Source organism: Rattus norvegicus, chromosome 1, assembly GCF_021556685.1.
Source record: "Rattus norvegicus strain SHRSP/BbbUtx chromosome 1, alternate assembly SHRSP_T2T, whole genome shotgun sequence".
NCBI classification, from domain to species: Eukaryota; Metazoa; Chordata; class Mammalia; order Rodentia; family Muridae; genus Rattus; species Rattus norvegicus.
In genome coordinates, this window is record NC_141534.1 from 109,290,533 (window position 1) to 109,315,336 (window position 24,804).

Below are 24,804 nucleotides of genomic sequence, written 5' to 3' on the forward strand. Positions count from 1 at the left end.
CAGACAACCTATCTACCAATTTCATACCCCAAAGAAAAAAAATGAATCTTCCTCCTTAGGATTCATCAACTCACAAGACCACCTCTTTAACTCCATGCAGTATTTTGTTTTATTTTTACTATTTGAGAATTTCAAATATGAGTACTATATATGTGTCTTAGTCAGAGTTTCTGTTCCTGCACAAGCATCAACACCTGAAGCAAGTCAGGGTGGAAAGGGTTTATTCAGTTTCTACATCCACATTGTTGTTTATCACCAAAGGAAGTCAGGACTGGAACTCAAGCACATCAGCAAGCAGGAGATGATGGAGAGGGATGAGTCCTTGTGAGATTTTCCCATCCACACTGGCATCTATAATGGTCTTATCACTCTGCAGGTCTTGTGCAATATTGTTGAGATTGTTAAGCTGGTTTAAGATTGCTGAGATTGTGTGGGTACAGCCTCTGTCCTGTCTAGAAGAACACATCTAGCTGAGACATCTGGTCTTCTGGATATTACCATCTTTCTTCCCCATTTTCCTCTATGGTTCCTGAATCTTAGGTGTGGCGATTTTGTTGTAGACATAGAAAACAGGGCCTGGAAACATGATAATATATTTGTCACACTTAGACCTCTTGTCAATTTGCAGTATCTTTTATATACTGCTACTATGTGAGTATTCAGATCTTGAATTTAAGTCAGTAGACCTATGCACAATAGTCTCTGACATTGAGACAGCTCATAAATAAACATTTAAAACAGAGCCATGGCAAGAACAAAAAAAATTGTAATAATAATTATTCCTGAACCCTTCTTGACCAAAAGGCCATCAACAGATGACTGTTTCTGCCAACTTCTGCTCTCTGCTCATTATTCAACTGTCAACTACATGTTTCCAACATACAGAGGAACAGATCATACATCTTCACTTCCTTGAATTTATTTGCATAAACTTTGATTCATTGCTTTCATTTGCTGAATAAAATTTCCTTTGATTTATGAGCATCTTTAGGTATTTTCTTTTTTCAAGTTGAAAGCTTAGCTGTGCTATGTCTCACCCTGGAGCAGTACTCCATTTATTCCATTTCCCCTCAGGCCTTTCTTTAAACTACTAACATCTTTAGGCACAAGAATTAGCTACAAAATTTAAAATCCTGATTATTGTTTTCTCTTCAATTGTACATTTTATATTTCATTTTGCCCTTCTTCTCATTTTGACCTAATATCCTTTGCCAAGAAATTATCTCTACAGTTTTCAATTTAGCCTCATGCATATTCCTAATGACAAGGGTAAAAAGCAGCCACATTATGTGAAAAATATTCAAGATTTTTTCTAGCCAAGTTGCTAATAGTGTTTCCCTCAAAAACTGTTTCAACTTGCCCTCCACAGTGTACATGCTCTCAGTACCACTTTCATCCAAGTTCATACTAGTATCTTTTTTAAGCCTCACCTCAATTGCTTCCCTAGTCCAAAATCCCATAGTCTTTCTCATTCCTTGAAAAAGCAATGGGATTGGGCCTGTTACAGCAATAACAACTTCTCTGACAGCAGCTTCTCTTTTCTCACATTACCATTGCAGTGATGAGAAACAATGGCAAAGGCAATTTTACAAAGAAAATATTTAATTTGGGAGATCTCATCACCAGTTTTGTAATGTATGACCACCACGGCAGGAAGCATGACACTAGAGTAGTAGTTGAGAGCCTGTATCTAATTCACAGGCATGGTGTGGATGGAGACACTGGTGATTTGTAACCTCAAAGAAAACCCTAGTGCCATAACTCCTCCAACAACTCCTCAGCTCCTAATCCTAACCAAACAATTCTACTAATTGGGGTAAATCATTTAAATAAATGAGCCTATGGTAGCCATCTTCATTGAAACCACAGCAGTAATATACAGCATGAAATCTTTGTAGTAAGAGTGCATTGCACATAGAAGTTTTCCAAAGTATGAAGTTTTGACACAATAAGAAAAAAGTGAATATTTACATGACATGATATATAGGTTAGTTTGTTCAACCATAACAACAATTTAACCACATACGTATCAAGCATAATATTACAATCTTTCAATTACACTCTAACTTTTAATTTAGAACAGAAATAGGGGTTGAGGATTTAGCTCAGTGGCAGAGCACTTGCCTAGCAAGCGCAAGGCCCTGGGTTCAGTCCCCAGCTCTGAAAAAAGAAAAGAAAAGAAAAGAAACAAGGACAGCCTATTTACCTCTAATATAAAAACTTTTGAATGGAGGGGAGATGAAAATTAAAAGATATTAGTATTTTGTGTCTTAATTAGTTTCTGTGTATGTAGCTAAATTTTTAAGGAAATATGTTGATTTGTTTAATTTAATCTGTTGATATTATATTCTCTTAATTGTTGAACAATTGAAATTATTACATACTGCAGCTTTACAAAAGAAATATTATTTATTAAATTTTTAGTAAATTGCATAATTAAGTTAATAAATGCTGTGGACTCCTGGAAATGGTATAAATGTGAAACAAGTTTGATTTTTAAGGGAGTTTCCTGTAAAGGACCTTATTGGAAAAGTGTCATGAGGAATTAGACAGCCAGAGAGAGGGAGAATCATGACAAAACAAGACTCAACCATGAAATGCTAAGTAGGACACTATGAAGAAACCACAAAAAACAGATATTCTACACCTCCTGTGTGCATGTATGTTGAGTATCTCCTTATAAACCTCACCACCCACTTCCAATGATGAAAATGGATCACACAGTGAACTTAAAGGTAAGGACTCCAAAGCATGAATAGTGATTTAACAGACTTCTCTTGAGAGTGTTCACTGCTTAACTAAGAAATTTATGCAAGAAAGACTACTGCTCCATTCATCCTGTAAAACCTACAGAAATTAATATGTTCTGGGATTATAAGGCCTATTTGACCCTTCTACAGTGAAATAAAATTATATGTGTGTGTGTGTGTGTGTGTGTGTGTGTGTGTGTGTGTGTAACATAGATCTATCCACTATTAAGTTAACTAAGAACTGCAACTCTTTCTTGCACTTTCTTGAGTCTCTTGCTGAAGAAAGGATGTCAGTAGTGGTCAATAGCTCTTCTGGACTCCATACAGCTTACAAGGAGGCCCCTCAAAAGGAGGTGGTAAATTCCTGAGCAAGATAGCTACATAAATGCTGCACTTAGTATTTATAATAAGTCTAGTATCAACCAACTTCTGCAACATTGAATACTTTCCTAACCTTTGTTCGTCAACTATACAACATTATGAAACTGCAACAAACTAACAAAGACATGGTTTTTTTAAAGCTACTTATGCCTGATCAAAGCAGCTCTCAGTCCCTTGCAGACTGTCTTTGTTTCTCTAGATATTCCTCAGGAGCCCATCTCTCCACATTCTTCTTCTTCAGGAGTGTCTTGCATGGCTTTCTGCAAAAGTAGCTTGAGAGTCTTGCGTTGGAACCTGTGGTGCCTAATAGAGCCAACAAGGAAGTAAATGATAGGGTTGGCACAGCTGTTAACACAGGATAGAAGTACTGTCACGGGATGAAAACCACAAGGTAAGTTATAATTAAATTTCTCGGTCCATTCTAAGAGGAACCAGTAGATCCCATAGGGCAGACCACAGAGCAGGAAGACCAGCACTGTGAACACAATGGTCACATACAGCCTGGTCACAGGAATCCTGTATAAGCCACAGAAGATATTAATCACTAAGGCTAGACTGGACCCCAGGAGAACCACAATTAAAACAATTAGCCATGCAGTAGCAATTAAATCAAATGTCTCACACCAACCAGGGCCATTGGTATCAAATAGAAAGCCACATTCCTTTCCTTCTATGAGGCTCCACACTAGGGCCAAGACCCAAAGCAAGGTACATATGACAGCTGATGTGTGCCTTGGGCGTTGGCAGCGATACCAGATGGGCCACATGACAGATAGGCAGCGTTCAATGCTAATGGCACTGAGGATGCTCATGCCACAAAGATAACCAATGTTTAACACAACAATTGAAAACAGGGGAAATTTGATAGGGATGTAGTACATGTCCAACATGATATGAGAACAATAAACAATTTGGAAGCACATGAAGAGAAAATCAGCACCAGCCAGGTTGAGGATGTAGACTGAAAAGGCATTTCTGCGCATCTGGAAGCCCAGGAGCCAAAACACTGTTCCATTTCCAACAAGCCCAACTAGGGCAATGATGAGAGAAAGCAAAATTATGGCACAAGATACAACTTCACAAAATGACATTTCAGGGTCGTTACTATCATTCAGAGCTGTGATGTTAGTTCCCCAATTTGGATTGTTTGAATCCACTCTTAGAAGCCTTCTGCTGATGTTTCTGTAAAACAATCAAACAAACAAACAAACAAACAAAAAAACAAGACATGATCACATGCTGTACACTATCTGATTCTCAAGGTCACTCTTACATATGTTAATGGGTCACCTGCTTCGTAAAATGGGGAAACAATATGATATAGATGAAGTAATTTATCAAAATCAATATTTCTGGAGCCTTATTGTAAATATAACTTATAATAATTTATCTGCAACCCATATACTGTATTGATGTTGGAGTAGCTAATGCTCCCAGTAGAGACATTCAGGCTATTTTAAAACTCCTATTATAAGACAATCTATTTCTGAGAAAGAAAATAAAACTCTGAACCCAACTTTCTTTCTAGGCTAAGGCTGGTTCTCTGCTTTGGGAATTCAGGAGCCAGAAGCATGACCAACTGCTGATGGTCTTAGTCTGGAAGGTGGGGAGGTCACCAAATGAAAAAACATGGAAATCATGAGGGGCAGACATGACATGTATGCCAAATTATACTAAGACCAGTATAAAAGAACCAGACCTGTAGGGAGGGTAGCATGACTCAGTATCCATTTCAGTTTCAAAACTAGAAAGGAGGAAACCTTTGAGGACATTAAGCACTTTTATGTTGCCTGTTGCTATATCACAAGTGTCTATCTCTCCCTAAGGGTACAGTGAATAGCTGAGAACTTTCACTCAATGAATAAATACATGGATCATGTCCCCCAATGTAGATGTGAATTTAGAATAAAGGTTTTTGAAAATATTTTAAAGCAACTGCAGTGCCACAAAATACATATGAAAGAAAAAATTATCATTGTTGATGATCCTGTTAGTGGACATCTCTAGTGTTCTTGAAAAAAATGGCTTATGGTACAGAGATGGTTAATGATGGCCTTTGCTATTCCCCAACGTGAGGTGGGGGCAGTGAAGAATATGAGAAATCTATGAGTCAATTTAGAGACCAAACTTATTAACACTTTGTGCATAGGATTGGTCTGGAATGCAGGCTAAAGCACAAAAAACTAATTCAATAAAATAAAAGATGGATTTTCCTTCATCTTGAGGAGGGTGTGGACATTCAAATGTGGGAGGTATTCCAAATGCATCTTACAAGGGATAAACCCATACATGTCAAACTCAAGTGACAAATGCCAGGAGAAGATGACATATAAAGATGACATATAAAGAATGATATGGGATTCTCTCCCTGTACTCATTTTCCCATTTTCATTAGACTTAATTATCTGGAATCATAGAGGATAATGCCCATCTCTGCATCCATTTTCTTGCCTGTAGAGACAGCTAGGGCATACCCAGCTGTCCTGAGCAGCCTATTGCCATGCCCCCTCCATCTCCATTGTCCAGTCATCTCTCTACAAACCTTCTTTGGACCTGCTGATACATGTTAGATTTCCTCCCTGCACTCATTTCACTGCCCCCTGAGACCTCTCTGGGAGTGTCCTTGCTGCCCAGAGAGGTGAACCATGCTCCTGAGTATCATTGTACCAGAACTCCTCTGTCTCCATTTTCCCTGGAGTTCCCTACTCTCTGTTTCCTTAGGGACACACCCAATACCTGGGAAACTTTCGTTGCCAGATGAGTAACATTGTGTAGCCCAAGGAAAGACACCAGAAGCGTCCCACATAAGGAAACCAAGGTCACCTTATGTTACCTTCAACTACCTAGCACATCAGGAACATCCAGGGACAGCAAGTTGGTTAAAGGTCTGATGATTAAAAATAAGATCGCAATCAACAAAAGCCATGGAAATATGAAATCGTCAGAGAACAGCTATCCTACTACAGCAATCCAGGGATACTCTAACACACACCTGACTATGACCTTAAATCTCATCTTCTGAAAATTATCTAGGCCTTTAAAGATGAAATTAATAAATCCCTTACATAAATATAGGAAAATACAATGAAATAGAGGATTCTAAAGGGTAACAAATTAATTAGGGGCTGCACCCTTCTGGTTTCTGCCTGTATAGAGAGCCTAAAGCTAGTTTCCAGGAGTGCCAACACACCTGAGAGCAGAAATAAGACCAACTCTTCGCTCCAAGTGACCCACCTGGTGTCCTCAGGACATACAAAGGCAGAAGTCATCTGGGAAAAGACACTTTCAGTTTCTGCCTGCTTCCAGAGCTGAACTGCTCCCACAGCTCTCTTGTAACCAAATTCCGTGGGGGAGAGAACTGGACTCTCAGAAGTGCAGACAATCCTAAGAGCTCAGAGGAGACCACCACTTCTGCACACATTCCTGGCCCAAGAGGAACTTGCCTAGTGCCCTCTGGATATGGGAACCTAGGAACCGTCAGGGAAAGGACCCTTCCAGTTTCTGCCTGCACCAAGAACTGAAAGCCCGTTGCTTGGAGCACTGAGAGGAAATGTAAGACCAACTTTTATGCTCCAAGCAACCCACCTGGAGGCTTTAGGACACACAAATGCACAAGCAGCACTCTATTCCCAGATGCAGCTGAAAGAAAACAGGTCTACAGGAGTGCTGACAAAAAGACTTACAGGAGGGTCCAGCCACTGTCAGAGACAGAAAGACAAGGCAACACCAGAAACAACCTGATGGTGAGAGAAAAACACAGGAAACTAAGCAGAAACCAAGACTACTTGGCATCAGCAGAGCCCAGTTCTCCCACCAAAGCAAATACTGGATATCCTAACACACCAGAAAAGCAACATTTGTATTTAAAATCACATCTCATGATGATGATAGAGGACTTTAAGGACATAAATAACTACTTTAAAGAAATACAGGACAACACAGATAAACAAGTAGAAGCCCTTAAAGAGGATACACAAATTTCCTTAAAGAATCACAGGAAAACCCAAGAAAACAGGTGAAGGAATTGAACAAAACCATCCAGGATTTAAAAAATGGAAATAAAAACAATAAAAAACACAAAGGGAGACAACCCTGGAGATAGAAAACCTAGGAAAGAGATTAGGATTCATAGATACAAGCATCACCAACAGGAAACAAGAGATAGAAGAGAGAATTTCAGGGGCAGAAGATACCATAGAAAACATTGACACAACATCAAAGATAATGTAAAACACAAAAAGCTCCTAACCCAAAACAACCAGGAAATCCAGGACACAATGAAAAGATCAAACCTAAGGATGATAGGTATAGAAGAGAGAGAAGACTTCCAACTTAAAGGGCCAGGAAGTATCTTCAACAAATTTATAGAAGAAAACTTCCCTAACCTAAAGAAAGCGATGCCCATAAACATACAGGAAGCCTACAAAATTCCAAATGGATTGGTTCAGAAAAGAAATTCCCCCCATGACATAATAGTCAAAACACCAAATGCACAAAACAAAGAACAAATATTAAAAGCAGTAAGGGAAAATGTCAAGAAACATATAAAGGCAGATCTATCAGAATTATACCAGACTTCTCACCAGAGACTATGAAAGCCAGAAGATCATGGGCATATGTCATAAGAGAACAAAGATCCCAGTCCAGGCTACTATATCCAGCAAAACACTCAACTAACATAGAGGAAGAAACCAAGATATTCCATGACAAAACCAAATTTACACAATATCTTACCATAAATCCAGCCCTACAAAGAATAATAGATGGAAAACTCCAACAGAAGGAGGGAAACTACACCCTAGAAAAAGCAAGAAAGTAATCTCCTTGCAACTAAACAAAAAGAAGTGAGACACACAAACATAACTCCATCTATAACAACAAAAATAACAAGAAAAAACAATCACTATTCCTTAATATCTTTTAACATTGATGGTTTCAATTCCCCAATAAAAAGACATAGACTAACAGACTGGATATGTAAAGAAGACCCAGCATTTTCCTGCATACAAGAAACACATCTCAGAGACAAGGACAGACACTACCTCAAAGTAAAAGGCTGGAAAACAATGTCGCCAGCAAATGGTCTGAAGAAACAAGCTGAAATAGCCATTATAATATTGAATAAAATGACGTTCAACCAAAATAATCAAAACAGATATGGAAGGAAACTTCATAGTCATCAAAGGAAAAATCCCCAAGATGAATCCAGAATACCTATGCTCCAAATGCAAAGGCACCTACATTCATAAAATAAACCTTACTAAAACTCAAATCACACGTTGCAGCTCACACAATAATAGTGGTATATCTCAACATCCCACTCTCATCAAAGGATAGGTCATGGAAACAGAAACTAAAAAAAGACATAGAGAAACTAACAGAAGTTATGAACCAAATGGATTTAAGAGATATTTATAGAATATTTCATCCTAAAACAAAAGAATATACCTTCTGCTCAGCACCGCATAGTACCTTCTCCAAAATTGACCATAAAATCAGTCACAAACAGGCCTCAAAACATACAAGAAGACTGAAATAATTTCATGCATCGTATTAGATCACACTGGACTAAGGGTGGTTTTCAATAGCAACAATAGCAACAGAAAGCCCACATATACGTGAAAGTTGAACAACACTCTACTCAATGCTAACTTGGTCAAGGAAGAAATAATGAAAGAAATTAAAACACTTTTTAGAAGTTTAGTGAAAATGAAGGCACAACATACCCAAACTTATGGGACACAATGAAAGCAGTGCTAAGAGGAAAACTCATACCTCTGAGCGCCTCCAAAAAGAAACAGGAGAGAGCATACACTAGCAGCTTGACAACACACCTAAAAACTCTAGAACAAAAAGAAGCAAATATACCCAAGAGGAGTAGAAGACAGGAAATAATCAAACTCATGGCCGAAATCAGCCAAATAAAAACAAAAAGGAATATACAAAAATTCATAAAACCAGGAGCTGGTTGTTTGAGAAAATCAACAAGACAGATAAACCTTTACCCAGGCTAACCAGAGGGCACAGAGAGTATATCCAAATTAACACAATCAGAAATGAGAAGGTAGACATAACAGAATCTGAGGAAATTAAAAAAATCACCAGATCCTACTGCAAAAGCCTATATTCAACAAAACTGGAACACCTGGATGTAAAGGACGATTTTCTAGACAGATACCAGGTAGCAAATTAAATCAAAATCAGAGAAACCCTCTAAACAGTCCCATAACTCCTAAGGAAATAGAAGCAGTTATTAAAAGTCTTCTAACCAAAAGCAGCCTAGAACCAGATGGGTTTAGTGCAGAATTCTATCAGACCTTCATAGAAGACCTCATACCAATACTGTCTAAACTATTCCACAAAATAGAAACAGAAAGAGTACTACCCAATTCCTTCTATGAAGCCACAATTATGCTTATATCTAAACCACACAATGAATTGAAAATGAAAGAGAACTTCAGACCAATTTCCCTTATGAATATTGACACAAAACTACTCAATAAAATTCTTGCAAACTGAATCCAAGAACACCTAAAAAAAATCATCCATCATGATTAAGTTGCCTTCATCCCAGAGATGGAGGGATGGTTGAATATATGGAAATCTATCAACATAATCCACTATGTAAACTAACTCAACGTAAAAAACCATATGATAATCTCATTGGATGCTGAGAAAGTATTTGACAAAATTCAACACCCTTTCATGATAAAAGTTCTGGGTAGATCAGGAACTGAAGGCCATACCTAAACATTGTAAAAGCAATATACAACAAACCATTAGTCAACATCAAAAACTCAGATAAGGACAGTTCCTGTTGAGTATGAGGAGGAAGAGGAACACTCCTCCATTGTTGGTGGGATTGCAAGCTGGTACAACCACTCTGGAAATCAGTCTGGAGGATCCTCAGAAAACTAGATATAGTACTTCCTGAGAATCCAGCTATCACATTCATTCCTGTGCACATACTCAAAAGGCGCCCCAACATATAACAAGGACACATGCTCCACTATTTTCATAGCATCTTATGTATGATAGCCAGAAGCTGGAAAGAACCCAGATGTCCTTCAACAGAGGAATGGATACAGAAAATGAGGTACATCTACACCGTGGAGTATTACTCAACTATTAAAAACACTGACTTTATGAAATGGATAGAACTAGAAAATATCCTGAGTGAGGTAACCCAATCACAAAACAAACCCACATGATATATACTCAGTGATAAGTGGATATTAGCCCAAAAGCTCAAATTACCCAAGATACAATCCACAGAGCACATGAACCTCAAGAAGAAGGGTGATCTAAGTGGGGATGCTTCAGTCCTTAAAAGGGGGAACAAAAATACTCATAGGAAGAGATATGGAGACAAATTTGCAACAGAGGGTGAACAAATTCAGAGCCTGCCCCACCTGGGGATCTAGCCCATATATGTTGAGAGCAGCCTCATGTTAGATCTAAAAAACTACACTTACACCTAAAGCTCTGCTTGAATTTAAAATATAAATATAAATCTTGTCTTTAGGTCACTTAGCAACCCTCCCTGTACTGTTCCTCCTGCCAACTGATTTACCCAGCCAACATCCTGTTCATTGAGCAAAGTTCATTCCTTTGTGGTTACCTAACCCCTTCCCACATCCTGCTTCTACAAGCATAACTGCTGCCTGAGAAAAATTAGAAATTGTCAGCTTTGGGGGCTGGAGAAATGGCTCAGTGGTTAAGAACTCTGACTGTTCTTCCAGAGGTCTTGAGTTCAATTCCAAGCAACCACATGGTGGCTCATAGCCATCTGTGTTGGGATCTGATGCCTTCTTCTGATATGTCTGAAGATAGCTACAGTGTACTCATATGAATAACATAAATAAATATTTTTTTAAAAATTATCAGCTTGATCAGACCTCCTGTCTTGCTATCTGTTGAGTCTCTTGTCCCCCATTCTTTCCTAGGCGGTCCCAAGACTCTGTTGACTGACCCTGCAGAACAGGGCAACTGGCACCTGAACAGGGACCCTCAGGGGTTACAGAGGAGAGAATGATGCTCATCAGTGAAAAATAGGCCTATTTGCTCATCACAGAAGTACCAGAGAGTGTCTTTGGCTCATCACGGTACACCCGCCATGAGACAGCCTGAGAGATTATAGCATGGCACAGATCTTACGGTAAGTGATGGGACAAGCATTCTCTAAGCAGTCACTTTTTTTTTTTTTTGATACAATTGATAAGATATAATTGCCCATATAAACATACAAATTCCTGTACACATCCATCCCTTAAGAACATTCATAACAACCTATAAAGGTACAGCATGGAATCTTTTTTTTTTTTTTTTTTTTTTTTTTGGTTTTACTGCAGTAGCTTTAATGATTCATCATAGAAAATAATTGTTAAATGTCTATAAATTCTTACTTTAAGTTTTCTTTGTAACTAAATACAAGATAATTCTATACCTGTACAATGAAATTGAGAAAACCTATTATTTTGTACATGAGATATAAAGTTCCTATCATGATCATAGCAATTTTTTTTTTATTAACTTGAGTATTTCTTATATACATTTCGAGTGTTATTCCCTTTCCCGGTTTCCGGGCAAACATCCCCCTCCCCCCTCCCCTTCCTTATGGGTGTTCCCCTCCCAACCCTCCCACCATTGCCGCCCTCCCCCCATAGACTAGTTCACTGGGGGTTCAGTCTTAGCAGGACCCAGGGCTTCCCCTTCCACTGGTGCTCTTACTAGGATATTCATTGCTACCTATGGGGTCAGAGTCCAGGGTCAGTCCATGTATAGTCTTTAGGTAGTGGCTTAGTCCCTGGAAGCTCTGGTTGCTTGGCATTGTTGTACTTTTGGGGTCTCGAGCCCCTTCAAGCTCTTCCAGTTCTTTCTCTGATTCCTTCAATAGGGGACCTATTCTCAGTTCAGTGGTTTGCTGCTGGCATTCGCCTCTGTATTTGCTGTATTCTGGCTGTGTCTCTCAGGAGCGATCTACATCCGGCTCCTGTCGGTCTGCACTTCTTTGCTTCATCCATCTAGTCCAATTGGGTAGCTGTATATGTATGGGCCAAATGTGGGACAGGCTCTGAATGGGTGTTCCTTCAGTCTCTGTTTTAATCTTTGCCTCTCTCTTCCCTGCCAAGGGTATTCTTTTTCCTCATTTAAAGAAGGAGTGAAGCATTCACATTTTGATCATCCGTCTTGAGTTTCGTTTGTTCTAGGGATCTAGGGTAATTCAAGCATTTGGACTAATAGCCACTTATCAATGAGTGCATACCATGTATGTCTTTCTGTGATTGGGTTAGTTCACTCAGGATGATATTTTCCAGTTCCAACCATTTGCCTACGAATTTCATAAACTCGTTGTTTTTGATAGCTGAGTAGTATTCCATTGTGTAGATGTACCACATTTTCTGTATCCATTCCTCTGTTGAAGGGCATCTGGGTTCTTTCCATTTTCTGGCTATTATAAATAAGGCTGCGATGAACATAGTGGAGCACGTGTCTCTTTTATATGTTGAGGCATCTTTTGGGTATATGCCCAAGAGAGGTATAGCTGGATCCTCAGGCAGTTCAATGTCCAATTTTCTGAGGAACCTCCAGACTGATTTCCAGAATGGTTTTACCAGTCTGCAATCCCACCAACAATGGAGGAGTGTTCCTCTTTCTCCACAACCTCGCCAGCATCTGCTGTCACCTGAGTTTTTGATCTTAGCCAATCGCACTGGTGTGAGGTGAAATCTCAGGGTTGTTTTGATTTGCATTTCCCTTATGACTAAAGATGTTGAACATTTCTTTAGGTGTTTCTCAGCCATTCGGCATTCCTCAGCTGTGAATTCTTTGTTTAGCTCTGAACCCCATTTTTTAATAGGGTTATTTGTTTCCCTGCGGTCTAACTTCTTGAGTTCTTTGTATATTTTGGATATAAGGACTCTATCTGTTGTAGGGTTGGTAAAGATCTTTTCCCAATCTGTTGGTTGCCGTTTTGTCCTAACCACAGTGTCCTTTGCCTTACAGAAGCTTTGCAGTTTTATGAGATCCCATTTGTCGATTCTTGATCTTAGAGCATAAGCCATTGGTGTTTTGTTCAGGAAATTTTTTCCAGTGCCCATGTGTTCCAGATGCTTCCCTAGTTTTTCTTCTATTAGTTTGAGTGTGTCTGGTTTGATGTGGAGGTCCTTGATCCACTTCGACTTAAGCTTTGTACAGGGTGATAAGGATGGATCGATCTGCATTCTTCTACATGTTGCCCTCCAGTTGAACCAGCACCATTTGGTGAAAATGCTATCTTTTTTCCATTGGATGGTTTTGGCTCCTTTGTCAAAAATCAAGTGACCATAGGTGTGTGGGTTCATTTCTGGGTCTTCAATTCTATTCCATTGGTCTATCTCTCTGTCTCTGTACCAATACCATGCAGTTTTTATCACTATTGCTCTGTAATACTGCTTGAGTTCAGGGATAGTGATTCCCCCTGAAGTCCTTTTATTGTTGAGGATAGCTTTAGCTATCCTGGGTTTTTTGTTATTCCAGATGAATTTGCAAATTGTTCTGTCTAACTCTTTGAAGAATTGGATTGGTATTTTGATGGGGATTGCATTGAATCTGTAGATTGCTTTTGGTAAAATGGCCATTTTTACTATATTAATCCTGCCAATCCATGAGCATGGGAGATCTTTCCATCTTCTGAGGTCTTCTTCAATTTCTTTCTTCAGTGTCTTGAAGTTCTTATTGTACAGATCTTTTACTTGCTTGGTTAAAGTCACACCGAGGTACTTTATATTATTTGGGTCTATTATGAAGGGTGTCGTTTCCCTAATTTCTTTCTCGGCTTGTTTCTCTTTTGTATAGAGGAAGGCAACTGATTTATTTGAGTTAATTTTATACCCAGCCACTTTGCTGAAGTTGTTTATCAGCTTTAGTAGTTCTCTGGTGGAACTTTTGGGATCACTTCAATATACTATCATATCATCTGCAAATAGTGATATTTTGACCTCTTCTTTTCCGATCTGTATCCCTTTGATCTACTTTTGTTGTCTGATTGCTCTGGCTAGAACTTCAAGAACTATATTGAATAAGTAGGGAGAGAGTGGGCAGCCTTGTCTAGTCCCTGATTTTAGTGGGATTGCTTCAAGTTTCTCTCCATTTAGTTTAATGTTAGCAACTGGTTTGCTGTATATGGCTTTTACTATGTTTAGGTATGGGCCTTGAATTCCTATTCTTTCCAGGACTTTTATCATGAAGGGGTGTTGAATTTTGTCAAATGCTTTCTCAGCATCTAATGAAATGATCATGTGGTTCTGTTCTTTCAGTTTGTTTATATAATGGATCACGTTGATGGTTTTCCGTATATTAAACCATCCCTGCATGCCTGGGATGAAGCCTACTTGATCATGGTGGATGATTGTTTTGATGTGCTCTTGAATTCGGTTTGCCAGAATTTTATTGAGTATTTTTGCGTCGATATTCATAAGGGAAATTGGTCTGAAGTTCTCTTTCTTTGTTGTGTCTTTGTGTGGTTTAGGTATAAGAGTAATTGTAGATTCGTAGAAGGAATTCGGTAGGGCTCCATCTGTTTCAATTTTGTGGAATAGTTTGGATAATATTGGTATGAGGTCTTCTATGAAGGTTTGATAGAATTCTGCACTAAACCCATCTGGACCTGGGCTCTTTTTGGTTGGGAGACCTTTAATGACTGCTTCTATTTCCTTAGGAGTTATGGGGTTGTTTAACTGGTTTATCTGTTCCTGATTTAACTTTGATACCTGGTATCTGTCTAGGAAATTGTCCATTTCCTGAAGATTTTCAAATTTTGTTGAATATAGGTTTTTATAGTAAGATCTGATGATTTTTTGAATTTCCTCTGAATCTGTAGTTATGTCTCCCTTTTCATTTCTGATTTTGTTAATTTGGACGCACTCTCTGTGTCCTCTCGTTAGTCTGGCTAAGGGTTTATCTATCTTGTTGATTTTCTCAAAGAACCAACTTTTGGTCCTGTTGATTCTTTCTATGGTCCTTTTTGTTTCTACTTGGTTGATTTCAGCTCTGAGTTTGATTATTTCCTGCCTTCTACTCCTCCTGGGTGTATTTGCTTCTTTTTGTTCTAGAGCTTTTAGGTGTGCTGTCAAGCTGCTGACATATGCTCTTTCCTGTTTCTTTCTGCAGGCACTCAGCGCTATGAGTTTTCCTCTTAGCACAGCTTTCATTGTGTCCCATAAGTTTGAGTATGTTGTATCTTCATTTTCATTAAATTCTAAAAAGTTTTTAATTTCTTTCTTTATTTCTTCCTTGACCAGGTTATCATTGAGTAGAGCATTGTTCAATTTCCACGTATATGTGGGCATTCTTCCCTTATTGTTATTGAAGACCAGTTTTAGGCCGTGGTGGTCCGATAGCACGCATGGGATTATTTCTATCTTTCTGTACCTGTTGAGGCCCGTTTTTTGACCAATTATATGGTCAATTTTGGAGAAAGTACCATGAGGAGCTGAGAAGAAGGTATATCCTTTTGCTTTAGGATAGAATGTTCTATAAATATCCGTTAAGTCCATTTGGCTCATGACTTCTCTTAGTCTGTCGACATCACTGTTTAATTTCTGTTTCCATGATCTGTCCATTGATGAGAGTGGGGTGTTGAAATCTCCCACTATTATTGTGTGAGGTGCAATGTGTGTTTTGAGCTTTAGTAAGGTTTCTTTTACGTATGTAGGTGCCCTTGTATTTGGGGCATAGATATTTAGGATTGAGAGTTCATCTTGGTGGATTTTTCCTTTGATGAATATGAAGTGTCCTTCCTTATCTTTTTTGATGACTTTTAGTTGGAAATTGATTTTATTTGATATTAGAATGGCTACTCCAGCTTGCTTCTTCTGACCATTTGCTTGGAAAGTTGTTTTCCAGCCTTTCACTCTGAGGTAGTGTCTGTGTTTGTCTCTGAGGTGTGTTTCCTGTAGGCAGCAGAATGCAGGGTCCTCGTTGCGTATCCAGTTTGTTAATCTATGTCTTTTTATTGGGGAGTTGAGGCCATTGATATTGAGAGATATTAAGGAATAGTGATTATTGTTTCCCTTTATATTCATATTTGGATGTGAGGTTATGTTTGTGTGCTTTCATTCTCTTTGTTTTGTTGCCAAGACGATTAGTTTCTTGCTTCTTCTAGGGTATAGCTTGCCTCCTTATGTTGGGCTTTACCATTTATTATCCTTTAGCAGTCACTTTTTGTGTCCAGGCTCAAGGAATCCCTCAAGACACAAGGAACTAGGGTTTAGAAAAAGGATCTGAAGAAATTTTTGGACTTTGTGGGAGATGTTTGCCCATGATTCCCCCAGGAAGGAACAATTGATGAGAGGTGGTAGTGTAGAGTTGGTGATTGTTTCAAAGATTATTATGAGACTTTTGGTCCTGAAAATATCCTGCTCACTGCCTTCTGTTAGTGGTCTCTTATTAATGATATCCTTAGGATCACCCCTGAGTGGCCGGACCTTCAACACTTGGTCACAGAAGAGGAGCATTTATTCAGATAACGTTCACTGAGGGAGGCTGCCTCCCTCCCCTCACCCACTGACCCTATTTTGGGAGAGGAATCAGTCTCTGACATTAAGTCACCTTCCCCATCGTTCATCATTGGCATGGAGAGTGCCTCTTATCCTTTCCCCACCAGACCTTTCCCCACTAAAAAGATTCAATACTCCACAATAATAACCCAAAAGGAGCCTTTATCCTTCCCTTCAAGATTTAGGTAATGATGGTGTTCTTCCCCCTCCCCCCTGATAAGGCTAAATTAGAGGAGGAAGCCACCAGTTATGAGACAGATTGTTATCATGACCTGCCTAAAATGGCCACAATTTCTCTGGCTACAGCCAGTGCCAGTAGCCACCTCCTGCCCTTCTTCTCCACTCTGCCTTATGGCACCCTCTGCAGTGACCAGCTCTGTGTTTTGCACTGTTCACGTGCCTAACCTGCCGTGCTACCACTATCTGCCCCTAAATTTTAAATTTTTAGAAAAGCCCAGAACAGCAGTATCAAATTATGGCCCTGTATCCCCTTTCACATTGGCAGTCCCAGAATCCTCTACTGAAGGAATCCTCTCATGCCAAGAGAGTTTTCTCAGCTCACCCTAGCCGGGCTCTCAGGAGGTGAGTTTGTGCTCTGGAAGTCAGAGATGGCTGAGGCGGTGGAAGAAATTGTAACTAAAAACCATACACATCCCAACACTAGGTCATGGACAGCAAAAAAGATCCTGGGCAAGCCGCCCTTTAATACTTTAGAGGCTCAGATACTCTTCTCCCCTGGTCTCTTGGCTCAAGTCTGCCAGGCATGCTTGACAGCCTGGAAGAAACTACCCCCTAGAGCTGGCTTTTCTTCCACTCTCACTAAGGTGCTTCAGGGAGCGGATGAGTCATACAATTCATTTGTCAGCTGCTTGACAGAGACAGCTGAGCACCTTTTTCATGTCCAAGAGCCTGAAAGCTCCTTTATTAAAGGCGCTAGCTTTTGAAAATGCTAACCCCACATGCTAGGATATTCTTAAACATCACTGCTTAAAACCTTTGGCTGAACACATGTGCCTCTGTGCAGGGGCGGGAACAAGCCATACAATTGGCCTAGCAATTGGTGCGACTCGTCAAAGGGCAGGCTTACATAATTCTCAAAAAACCTGCCTTAACTGCAAACAGGTCAGTCATTTCATGTGAGAATGTTCCCACCCTCGACTATTAACCCACCTATGTCCCGAATGGAGCCACCATCTCCTCCTGAGATTCATCTCTTTTATCTTCCAAATACTGCTCCAGAAAAGGAGCAATATTCTTATAATCCTGCTGCTGACAAAGGTGACTTCCATCACTCACTTCCCCCAGCCCGAATACCCTGATAATAGACATATGCCTCAGAACTATACCTGGGTAGTGCTTACAGAAAGGCATGATGTGGTGTGGTCAATATCCTGGACCTCCACCATTATTTGGTGGCCTACTTTGCTCCATCCAGACCTCTGTAAACTAGCCCTCGGGGCTGGAGCTCCTTGAGGCCTTGAACATCGGCTTGAGCTACAAGTTGCCCCAGAGGATAACATGTCCAATACCCAGAGCACTCAGGCTCAAAATTTGTTCATTTGGGTCTGCAGGTCTGTCAAGCCTGGCTGAGATAATGTAATAAGCCACACCTTGCTCCAGGCCACTGACTTTTATGTATGCCCTGGATACCTCAGGGTTCACGCTCTCCTAAACAAATGTGGCAGCAAGTCAGATCACTATTATGCTGCCTGGGGACCACAGGAACAACTTATTGGGGACTATCCTCCTCTTGGGATTACATCACAGTGTCTAGTAATTTCTCCTGCCCCTCTAACTCTATCCACCACAACCCCCTCTGTAGGGGCAGTAAGTCTTTTACCTTGGGCTGTTGTCTTCCCCTAAATATTAGATTCACAGACCACACAAAGGACAAAAACTGCACATATAGCTTCTTGTGGGGCCTCTGTCTATAGCAGTCTGGGACAGGCACATGTCTCACTTTTACCATAAAGCTTCTCAAGGAACCTGTCCTTGCTTCCAGGCCAATACCAATTGGACCTAATCCCATCTTAGTACCCCCACCCCAACCTCCTAGAAAACCACCATCCCCTGCTAACCATGTTCCTACACTGCCACCCCCTCCTTCACTGTAGCCAATTTACCTCCCCTGTTCAAGCAAAGAAGCTCATCCTTATCCTAATAAATCAAATCTTTCTTATGCTTAATGTTTAATGGACAGACACTTGGCTCCAGTTGTATATGTAGCAGAGAATGGCCTTGTTGGGCACCAATGTGAGGAAAAGTCCTAGATCCTGCCAAGGTCGTAAGGGAATATCAGGTTGGGGATACAAGAGGGGTGGGTTGTTTTCGAGGGGGAACACCCCCATAGAAGTAGGGGAAGGGGTAATGAGATAGGGGGCTTATGGGCAGGAAACCAGGAAAGGGAATAACATTTGAAATGTAACTAAAATTATCAAAAAATTAACTCTAAAATGTCAGTTGTCATTTTTATTTGGTTATTTTATGTATTTACATTTCAAATGTTTTCCCTCTTTCTGGCTTTCCCTCAGCAATTACCCTATCCCAAATTCTGAGCCCCCTGATTTTATAAAAGTGCTCCCCCACCCACCCACTACTGCCTCACCAGCCTAGCATCTCACTAATCTAGGGCATCATGTCAACATAGTTCCAAAGGCCTCCCTTCCCATTGATGCCAGATAATGCAGTCCTCTGCTACATATGCAATTAGAGCCATTGGTCCATCTATGTGAACTCTTTAGTTGGAAGTTTAGTCCCTAGTAACTCTGAAGAGACAGGTTAGTTGATGTTGTTGTTCTTCCTTTGGGGTTGCAATCCCCTTCAGATCCTTCAGTCTTCCCACTATCTCTTTCATTGTGGTCCCTAGCTCAGTCTGATGCTTGGCTGTGAGCATCTGCGTATTTATTGGTCAAGTCCTGGCAGAACCTCTTAGGGGATAGCTATACCAGGTCTTGTCAGCAAGCACTTCTTGACATCAGCAGTAGTATCTGGGTTTGGTGTCTTCAAATGGGATGGATTCCTAAATGGGGCAGTCTCTGGAAGGCCTTTCCTTCAGTCTCTGCTCCACTCATTGTCCCTGCATTCCTTTAGAAAGGAACAATTCTGGGTTAAAATTTTTGGATGCATGGGTAGCATAATCCTTCAATCACAGGCCATGCATATCCATTGTATATGATCTCTACAGTTTCTCTCTCCCCTTTGTTGGGTATTTTGGCTAATGTCATCTCCATTGTGTACTGGGAACCTCTTGCTTCCCTGGCATGTGGGACTTTCTAGTAGCTACCTCCAGTTCCCTATCCCCTATGGGGTGGCAAGCTGTGACAGGCAGGCTGTGATTCCTAGTCAAGATAGGTCAAATCCCCGGGAACCCAACAATCCTCCACTGCTACACACCTCTCTTCAATTTCCTGGCCCTCTGTACCTCTATCCGGTCTCCTCCCATACTGGATCCTGCCTCCCTTTTCCCTCCCCCTTCCTAAAAATTCTACTCGAGAACTCAAACAGCTGATATACACCTTTAGCCAAGTGAATTGTTACAAAATTAACTCCAAAAAGCTGGTAGCCATTTTCAATACAAACAATAAATGGACTGATAAATCAGGGAATCTACAAACTTCACAATAGCCACAAAGAATAAAATAACTTGTAACTCTAACCAAGTAAGTTAAAGGACTGTACGACACTGACTTTAAGTCTCTGAAGAAAGTAATTGAAAAAGATATCAGAAGATGGAAATATCTTCCATGCTCTTGGATTAGTGGAATTAGCACAGTGAAAATGACTATCTTTTCAAAACCAATGTACAGATTGAACAAAACTCTCATCCAATTTTTAACACAGGTCTTTACAGATCTTGGCACAACAATTCTCAAAATCATATGAAAAGATAAAACACCCCAGATAGATAAAACAATCCAGAACAATTAAAAAAATTGTCTGGATAAATCACAATCCCTGACAACAAGCTGTACTACAAAGCAGTATTAATAAAAACTGTAACCATACATCATAGGAACAGGTACATTGATCAATAGAATCTAATAGAACACCCTGAAATAAATCCACACACCTATGGACACTTGATTTTTCCATTTTTGACAATGCAGGCAAAACCATACAATAGAAAAAGGAAAGCAACTCCACCAAATATCTTTGGTCTAACTAGACGTCTACAAGTAGAACAGTGCAAATGAATCCATATTTCTGTCACTGAACAAAACTCAAACCCAAGTGGATCAAAGCATTCAGGAGAAAACTTCCTGAATAAAACATCAAAGGCTCAGGCTCTGAGATCTACAATAAATGGGACCTTAAAAAAAACTGGAAAGCTTCTGTTAGGAAAAGGGCACTATCAATATGACAAAATGGCACCCTAAAGAATCAGAAATGAACTTTACCAACCTACATCTGAGATAGGGCTTATATCTAAAACATAAAAAGTACTCAAGAAGTTAGACATCAATATTCCAAGTAACTCAATTAAGAAATGGTGTATAAGAGCCTGATCAATTCATATGCTGAGGCTCCTAGCCAAACATCAGAATGAGCATAGGGACCCAAAATAGGAGTTAGGGGAAGGACCGTAGGAGCTGAAGGGATTTGTAACACCATAGGAAGAACAACAATATCAATTAACCAGATACCCCAGAGCTCCCAGACACTAAACCACTAACCAAAGAGTACATATGTAGGGACCCATGGCTACAATTGCATATGAAGCAGAGGATTGCCTTATCTAACATCAATGGGAGGGGAGGCTTTTGATCCTGTAGAGGCTAGAAGCCCCAGTAGAAGTGGATGATAGGGTGGTGAGGCGGGAATAGATAGGTGTGTGGGAGAGCACCTTCATGGAGGCAGGGTGAAAGGAAGATAGGATAGAGTGCTTGCAGAGGGGAACTGGGAAGGGGGACAACATTTGAAGTGGAAATAAATAAGATAACCAATAAAAATAAAAAAGAAATGGGGTACAGAACTAAGCAGAGAATTTTCAACAGAGAAATCTCTCGTGCATAAAAAGCACTTAAAGAAATGTTCTAAGTCCTTAGTGATCAGGGAAATGCAAATCAAAATGACCCTGAGGTTACATCTTATACCACTCAGAATGACTAGGATAAAAACTCAAATGCTAGCATATGCTGGCCCAGTATGTAGAGCAAGGGGAATGCTGATCCACTGCTGATTAGAGTGAAGACTTGCACAACCACTTTGGAAATCAATTTGGCAGTTTTTCAGAAAAGTTGGAATAGTTCTACCTCAAGAAGCAGCTATACCATTCCTGGAAATATACCCAAAATGTGCTCCACTGTACCACAGGGACTTTGCTCAACGATGTTCATAACAGCTCTCTTTGTCACAGTCAGAAGATCAAAACAAACTAGATGTCCTTCAACAAAAGAATGGATAACTATAATGTGGTATGTCTACACATTGGAATACTACTCAGTTATCAAAAAAAGATATTATAAATTTTTCAGGTGAATTGATAGATCTTGAAGAATATCATCCCCAATAAGGTAATCCAGAGCCAGAAAGGCACATAGGGTATGCAATCTCTTATAAGTGTGCATTATTGAAAAACTGCAGATAAACCATGCTACAATGCACAAACCCAAAGAAACTTGGAAATATGGAGGTCCCAAAGGAAGGATGCTCAAATACTGCCCATAAAGGGAAACCTAATAGTCATGGGAAATAGGTGGAGAGAGGGAAATGTGTAGGGGAATGGAGGATGGGACATCGGGATGGTGATGTGGTTAGGAGGCTGAAAGTGAGAATGAAAATTGATGGGGGGGATCTTTGTTGACTAGCTGGAGACACGTGGTAGGATACAGGAGTCTATGGAGTTGACCCTTGCTGAGATTCCTATGAGAAGGGTATATAGAGACTATCCACTTCCTGTAGCCAGGCAGGATTTCCAGTGGATAGAGGGGGATATCAATCCACACAGAAAACTTTCAACCCAAAATTTGTCTTGCCTAAATGATGTGAAGGGATAAATTCTGAGCAGAGATTGAGGACAAAACCAATCAACCCAAGACCGCCCCAATTCAGAGCACCCCATGTGAGAGAGTCGACCCCTGACACTAGTAATGACACTCTGCTATGCTTGCACAGAAGAACGTAGCATAACTATCTCTTGATATACTTCATCATGTGGCAGATGGAGACAGATACAGAGATCCACAGGGAAACATCAGGTGCAGTTGAGGGAGTCTTATGGAGGAGTGGGTTATAGAGGTAAGCAAATTGAAAGGGTTAAGGAAATGACAAGAGAAATTACAAAATCAACTAACATGGGTCCATAGGGGATCAGAGAGCCTGGGCCACCAACCAGGGAGCATGCAAGAGCTTGAAAATGACCCACACACATTTGTAGCAACTGTGGAGTTTGGACTCCATGTGGTTCACCTAACAAGTGGAGTAGGTGTGGGCTGTCTCAGTCTCTGATCCCTGCCATTGGACATACTTCCTTCTATCTGTACTGCCTGTTGGACCTCAGTGGTAGAACATGTGCCTAGTCCTTTTGGGACTTGATGTCCCAGGGTGGAGTCATACACATAGGGGGTTCTCTTTCTTTGAAAAGAAGAGGAAGGAGCAGTTGGAGGAGAGCTTTGTAAGAGTTGAAATAGAAAGAGGATCAATGGTGGCTGTGAGTGAGATGTAAAATGAATAAAAATATGGATAAAAAGAATGGTAATATAAAAAATATAGGGATATGTGCCACTTTACTAGCAGAAGAAAAGTTGTCAGAAAAAAAATAGTACCTTTCTATACAAATATCTAAAGTTTGGAAAGCATGGAAAGATGTGTTCTATACCTTTAGAGCAAACAACTGCCAATCAAGCTGTACACCCTTCTTGGTATAAAGCACTGAGCACTTTTCTTCAGCATATTACTATATTACAAACAAAACCAAAAAGGATGGGTCTGGGAAAGGGTCTAGTAGGGATGAAGGAGGAAGTTTAAAGGGATGGGGTAAAGGTAAGAAATGGGAGGGGAGAGTAATTTGAGAATATCACATATAGAAATCAAGTAATTAAATACCAAATGTAATCAATGAATAAAAGGCGTTGTATGCCTGGAGCAGCACTGGTACAACTACATCCATAAAACATTCAACTCTTAGTTTAGAACACTAGTGCCCCATTACTGTCTATAAAGTTAAATACTCTGTGTGCTTTTCTAGGGTTAGAGATAGAGTTAACTCCCTTTGCAAATATGTACATTATTGATGAATTATTATTAATTATGTTCTCAGTCACTTGTTTTCAGACCATCTGTTGTATATTGAGAAAAAGATGTACAAAGAAATGAAAATTGCTTTGTTGCAGGAAACACAGGCATTTGAGTTACTGACATGATTGGGCTTTTAGAATAGGTGGCTGTACTCATATTCTTGTTAAATCAAGGAGAGTGGCAGAATTCTCACAATAGCAGAACATGTTGGTAGCTGAGATGAGAGCAGAATGAGGAGAAATTACAAGTAGCCAGTACCTTGATTAACAATATCCTAACCTTGCATAGTCAAATCTGCCAGTGTACACAACTAAAATGACTTTTGCAGCTTCTATAATTTCATGAAAACCCAATGGTCCTTGGAATGTCCACATAAAGGTGTAGATATATAGCCAGAGACTAAGAAAAATAGACAAAAACGTTGGGAAAAGATCTCATAAAGACTCTTACCTTTCCTCCATTTTTCTTATGGAAGATGTTAAGTTGGTCTGTCCCAAATCAGCTGTCAATATGAAACACATCTGCAGTGCATAGATGGCAATGCAACTACTGCTTTGTGAAGGATAATCGGATTGTCAGAAAGCCTTGTGGTTTCCTGTACTTGGATCTACTGGCATATGAGTGTCACCCATTTGAGTCATGCACTCCAAGAGACTGTTTTGACATTTGACCTGGCTTCTTATCTCTCATCCTCTGGTCACACCACCCACTCTGGCTTCACTTCCCCTTGAAACAAGAACTTACACATTAAGTTAGTCCAGTTAACCATCTTTCCCAAGGGACTTTCAAGTGCTGAGATTGTGGAAAGGCAACCAAACCAGCCTCAATGTAGATTACAGGGATTTTAACCCAGATCCTCACAATTGCAAAATAAGAGCTTTAACCACTGAGACACTCCT

General features: G+C 40.0%; 1 protein-coding gene across 2 annotated transcripts; it reads right to left on the minus strand.

Moving 5' to 3' along the window:
• Positions 1-204: 204 nt before the first annotated feature.
• Positions 205-24,561, minus strand: Mrgprx2 (MAS related GPR family member X2). 2 transcript variants are annotated; one of them, XR_015634109.1, is made up of 3 exons: positions 24,356-24,561; positions 3,282-4,313; positions 206-576 (listed from the first exon to the last, which is right to left on the minus strand). XR_015634109.1 is itself a non-coding variant. In NM_001002280.2 (2 exon segments), coding segments are annotated over 2 exon segments (1,047 nt in total). In that variant the 5' UTR covers positions 24,427-24,542; the 3' UTR covers positions 205-3,337.
• Between the last annotated feature and the right edge of the window lie 243 nt (positions 24,562-24,804).